Consider the following 5,145-nt stretch of genomic DNA (forward strand, 5'->3'; position numbering starts at 1 on the left):
GAACGTATGTGTATACATTTATTGATGCACATGTGTAAATGTGTTCTTGTGTATATCTAAAATTCTGTGTAAATTCTTAGATATAATTCCTTCTGTATATATACTTCTATACAACCACGATTTTTGATGAACTTAAAATAATCATAAATTTAATTTACTACATATTTTGAACACTTTCATGTAAACTGTTTAAACAAAAAGCCTCATTTAACATTTTCTTATTATCAAAGATTCTATTTTTTAACATTTTCTTATCATTATCAAAGACTGTATAATTTTTTTTTTTTAATACAATTAATGATACCCATTTTTTAACACAACAAAGCTTATACATAGCTTTACGTTTTACTTTTGATAATATTTTTTTTAAAAAGTGAAACCGGTCAAGTCAATAAACATTTTTAAAAGACCTCAGCATTTTCAAACTCTCTTGCAACAGAAAGTGCGAGGAATATTAATGCAGTATATGGGGATTGGACAATAAGTGTAAGCCAGTGTCAATTGGGGTTTCAGAAATTCCGAGCCGGAAACCACAGTCTAGAAGACAAGCCTCATCCTGGAAAATCTGTAGAGCTTAACGAGGACGTCCTATAAGCCCCGATGGAACAAAATCCCATCATAACTGTTGAGGAACTAGCAGGGAAATTTTGATTTGGTCACTCAACCATTCATCAACACCTGCATGACATAGGAAAAGTCAGCAAATTGGGTCAATGGGTACCTCATAAAATTTTTGAATCTAATCACATGCAGAGAGTGAATGTGTGCTCTTCTTTGCTGTCACATCTCACGAATGAACCATTTTTTGGACTGAATAGTGACTGGTGACAAGAGATGGGTTCTCTATAAATGTCAAGTGCCAAAGACAGTGGGTAGGGAAAGGAGAAACACCGGTTCCCCAGGCTAAAGAAGGTCTTCACCCACATAAGATGTTGTCATCTGTTTGGTGGGATATGAAAGGTTTAGTTCACTCTGAAATTTTAAACCAAAACCAAATGATAACAAAGTAGATCTACTGTGAGGCAGCTTAAGTCAGTGCTAAAAGAAAAACGACCATCTTTGGTCATTTTTGCTTTCAAGACGAAATGTGTTCTTCCATCAGAATAATGCTCGGCCACATACTGCAAGGACAACGTTCCAAAGGCTGAACGGGAAACAATGCCCCACCTATCATATTTGCTGGACATTGCCCCATCTGATTATCATTTATTCCACAGTCTTCAAAATCATCTGGATGGAAAAAAAATATGAATTCTATAGATAAGGTCAGAACAGTACTGGAGGAGTATTTTTCATCACAGACAAGTGAATTTTGGAAAAGGGATCTTGCAAGTCTACCAGATAGATGGAAGAGCATTGTAGAAAATGAAGGAGAGTATATTTTAGATTACAAAAGAATTTTGTTTATCTTAATTTTGAAAAATAAAAGAAGTATAAAAAGAACTGCATTATTTATAGGATGACCCCATATATATATATATAATTTCTACTCTAGGCACAGGGCCTTGAAAATTTGGGGGAGAAGGGGGCTTGTGGATTACATTGACTCCAGTGCATAACTGGTACTTATTTTATCGCCCCCACCCCCAAGGATGAAAGGCAAAGTTAACCTCGGCGGAATTTGAACTCAGAACGTAGTGGCAGACGAAATACCACTAAGCATTTCGCCCAGCGTGCTAACGGTTCTAACAGCTCGCTGCCCTAAATATGCGTATAATAATAACAAGATATAATAACAATAACAACAACGTTTATTAAACACAACAAAAACATCATATAAAGTATATTTACATAACATTCCTCTACACTAAATGAGAAATACACACACACGTGCACACACATACATATACATAATATATGTGTGTATATATTGTATATTGTATGTATCATATATATGCATGTATATATATTGTATATATGGATTTATATATCTGAATTGCACCAGTGATTATAGTTCGTTGTATGACTGTAAATAAACTTAAAGTTTGAATGTTCAAATTCCTTGTTCTCCTTATTATCAATATTTTACTTTACACTCTGAGTAGTGAGAAATAAATTGTAACATCGGAGGGGAGATAAAAGAATTTTACCAAAAATGCACCATTTGAAGGAACCAGCCTTGGAATTTTACATAGAGAATTTGATATCTGCTGGAGCACCACTTTAAAGGGTTTTAATCAAAGAAATTGACCCCAGACTTATTTTATGTAAACTTATTATTGCATCGGTCACTTTTGCTGAATTGCTAAGTTACAGGTACACAAACACATCAGCATCAGTTGTCAAGAGATGGTGGGGGGACAAACATAGAAACACACATAAATATATACATATATATATATATATATATATGTGATGGGCTTCTTTAAGTTTCCTTCTACCAAATCTACTCACAAGGCTTTGGTCAGTCCAAGGCTATAGAAAACGACACTTGCCCAAGGTGCCACACAGTGGGACTGAACCTGAAACCATGTGGTTGATGAGCAAGCTTCTCACCACACAGCCACCTTCACATTCTGCAATGCTCATTACAGCAGCAATTAAAATCTGGAGAGATACACACCAAATTAAAAACAATGACGGGAATGTACAATTATTTTAACATCACACACATATGTACACGAACAAACACACACACACACACACAGAGTCACACTCAGATATACACACACAAACACACACTTGTGTTGTATATTTACACATCCATGTACAGGGCATGGAAAAATATGAAAATATTATCGTGATTACATGTTACACACGCACACAACATATATACATCAATATATATCTTCATCATCGTTTAACGTCCACCTTTCATGCAGGTATGGCTGGGATGGTTTGACAAGAACCGGCCAGACAGAAGCCTGCACCAGACTTCTGTGACTGTTTTGGCAGGATTTTTACAGCTGGATGCCCTCCTGAACACCAACCACTCAGCAGAGTGGACTGGATATGTTTTAAGTGGCACCTGCACATGTATTGGTCCACTTATGAGTACCCCTCATTCATTAGACAATGAACTTTGCTTGCAAAGACCTACTGAGGCAAGTGAAAACAAATCAAAATCGCTGATGTGGCCGATGACAGTGCCGCCTAATTGGCACTCGTGCCAGTGGAATGTTAAAAGCACATCCGAGCGTGATTGTTGCCAGGGCTACGGATTGGCTCCCATGTCAGTGGCATATCAAAAGCACCATTCGAGTGTGATCGCTGCCAGAGTCGCCCTACTGGCACATGTGCCGGTGGCATGTGAAAAACAACATTCGAGCGTAGTTGTTGTCAGTGCCGCTGGACTAACTCCCGTGCAGGTAGCACGTAAAAAACACCTTTTGAGCATGGTCATTGCCAGAATCACCTGACTGGTGTCGCGTAAAAGCACCCACTACACTCTTGTAGTGGTTGGCGTTAGGAAGGGCATCCAGCTGTAAAAACTTTGCCAAATCAGATTGGAGTCTGGTGCAGCATTCTGGCTCACCAGCAGCCCTCAGTGAAACCATCCAACCCATGCCAGTATGGAAAGTGGACGTTAAACAACAACGACGATGATGATGATGATGATGATGATGATGATGATGATGAAATTAAATATACAACCAAAAGAGTTATTAATAGTTTCATGCTAGCATGGTACTTGAGCAGGCATATTTATAAAATACGCCAAGTGTAAATAGATAGATAGATAGATACACACATACATACATATATGTATGTGTGTGTGTGTGTGTGTGTGTGTGTGTGTGTGTGTGTGTGTGTGTGTGTGTGTGTGTGTGTGTGTGTGTACAAATGAATTGAAAACAGGATATAAAATGATTGTAACAACAGCATTCACAGCAGCATCAATCAGATCAACAGCAGTAGCAGAAGCAGGTAGCAGCGGCAGCGGAGGTGATGACATCAGTTCTCAAACTGACGATAACAACTATGATGATGATGTTGATGGTGGTGGTGGTGGTGGCGGTAGCGACGATGGCAGTAGCATCAATAATGGAGGTCGCAGTTGTAGCGGCAGCAACAGCAGCAGTGGTAGTAGTAGCAGCAGCAGCAGTAGCGGTGGTAATTGCAACAGGATCAGTCTGTTTCTGTCGAAGCAAAGCTAGCGCAGCGTTGGCAGTGGCGTTGGCGTCACGCGATATGATGCAGCAAGAGGATCGTCTCATCTCTTCGGTCTCGGTCTCGTCTTCGACTTCCACGAGTCGTACCGGTAGCGTGTCCTGAACAGCCTGACGATGAGTACCTGCGGGGGGATTGAACCCTACACTGTTTCAGTGGACGCCAAGACAAAAAAAACGAGCGGCAGAGCAGCAGCAGCAACAACAACAAGAATAACAACATCATCATCATCATCATCATCATCATCATCAATAACAACAACAACATCAAACAATAATTAGGGAGCAGACAAAAGAACGAAGTGTGTCAGGTGGGTCCATGATGGGGTGCGAGATCGTAAGAGAGCCCTTTTCAAATATACAACAGAATGATCGTAAAATGGGTGAGCTGGCAGAATCATTAACACAATGGGCAAAATGCTTAGCGGTATTGCAAACTTACAGCTGTTTCGGCCTAGCGTTGGCATGCCCCGTTCTATCCAAATAGCTCCTGCTTCCGCCAATTACTCCGGCAGGAGCTATTCGGATAGAATGGGGCATGCCAACGCTAGGCCGAAACAGTTGTAAGATTAAGTTCATGTTTATTCTCAAATTCCTTATGTACTTTTATTTGTAAACCTGGTTGTCAATATAACATGGTTTGTCATAAACACTTGTACTTTGTGGTTTTTTTGTCATTTTAGTTACAAATTAAGTTAATGAATTCAATGGGATACACTGTCAGCAAGTCGTTGGGTACAGCATATTATCCTCCATTTTCTAATTGATATATATATATGTATATATATATATTTATATATATATACATACATATGTATATGTGCTTGTATGTTTGTGTATTTGTATATATATATATATATATATATATATGGGTTTGCATATTCATGTATGTGTCTATGTGTGTGTACCTATGTATATATATATATACATAACATTTTCTGGGGCTTCATATCATCATAATAATCATCATCATCATCCAGAGTTTTAAATCCAGGTATATAGATAGACAGAAAGATAAATAGATATGTATATATAT

At 38.4% G+C, this 5,145-nt stretch overlaps 1 protein-coding gene across 1 annotated transcript in view; it reads right to left on the reverse strand.

The window, feature by feature from the left end:
* Positions 1–1,733: 1,733 nt before the first annotated feature.
* Positions 1,734–5,145, reverse strand: part of LOC106873791 (leucine-rich melanocyte differentiation-associated protein) — a 25,334-nt gene continuing 21,922 nt past the window's right edge. The window contains exon 6 of the mRNA XM_014921301.2: positions 1,734–4,234. Within this exon, the coding sequence (XP_014776787.1) occupies positions 4,154–4,234 (81 nt within the window). The 3' untranslated portion in view covers positions 1,734–4,153. The remainder of the gene's footprint in view (positions 4,235–5,145) is intronic.

Source organism: Octopus bimaculoides, chromosome 28, assembly GCF_001194135.2.
Source record: "Octopus bimaculoides isolate UCB-OBI-ISO-001 chromosome 28, ASM119413v2, whole genome shotgun sequence".
NCBI lineage: Eukaryota > Metazoa > Mollusca > Cephalopoda > Octopoda > Octopodidae > Octopus > Octopus bimaculoides.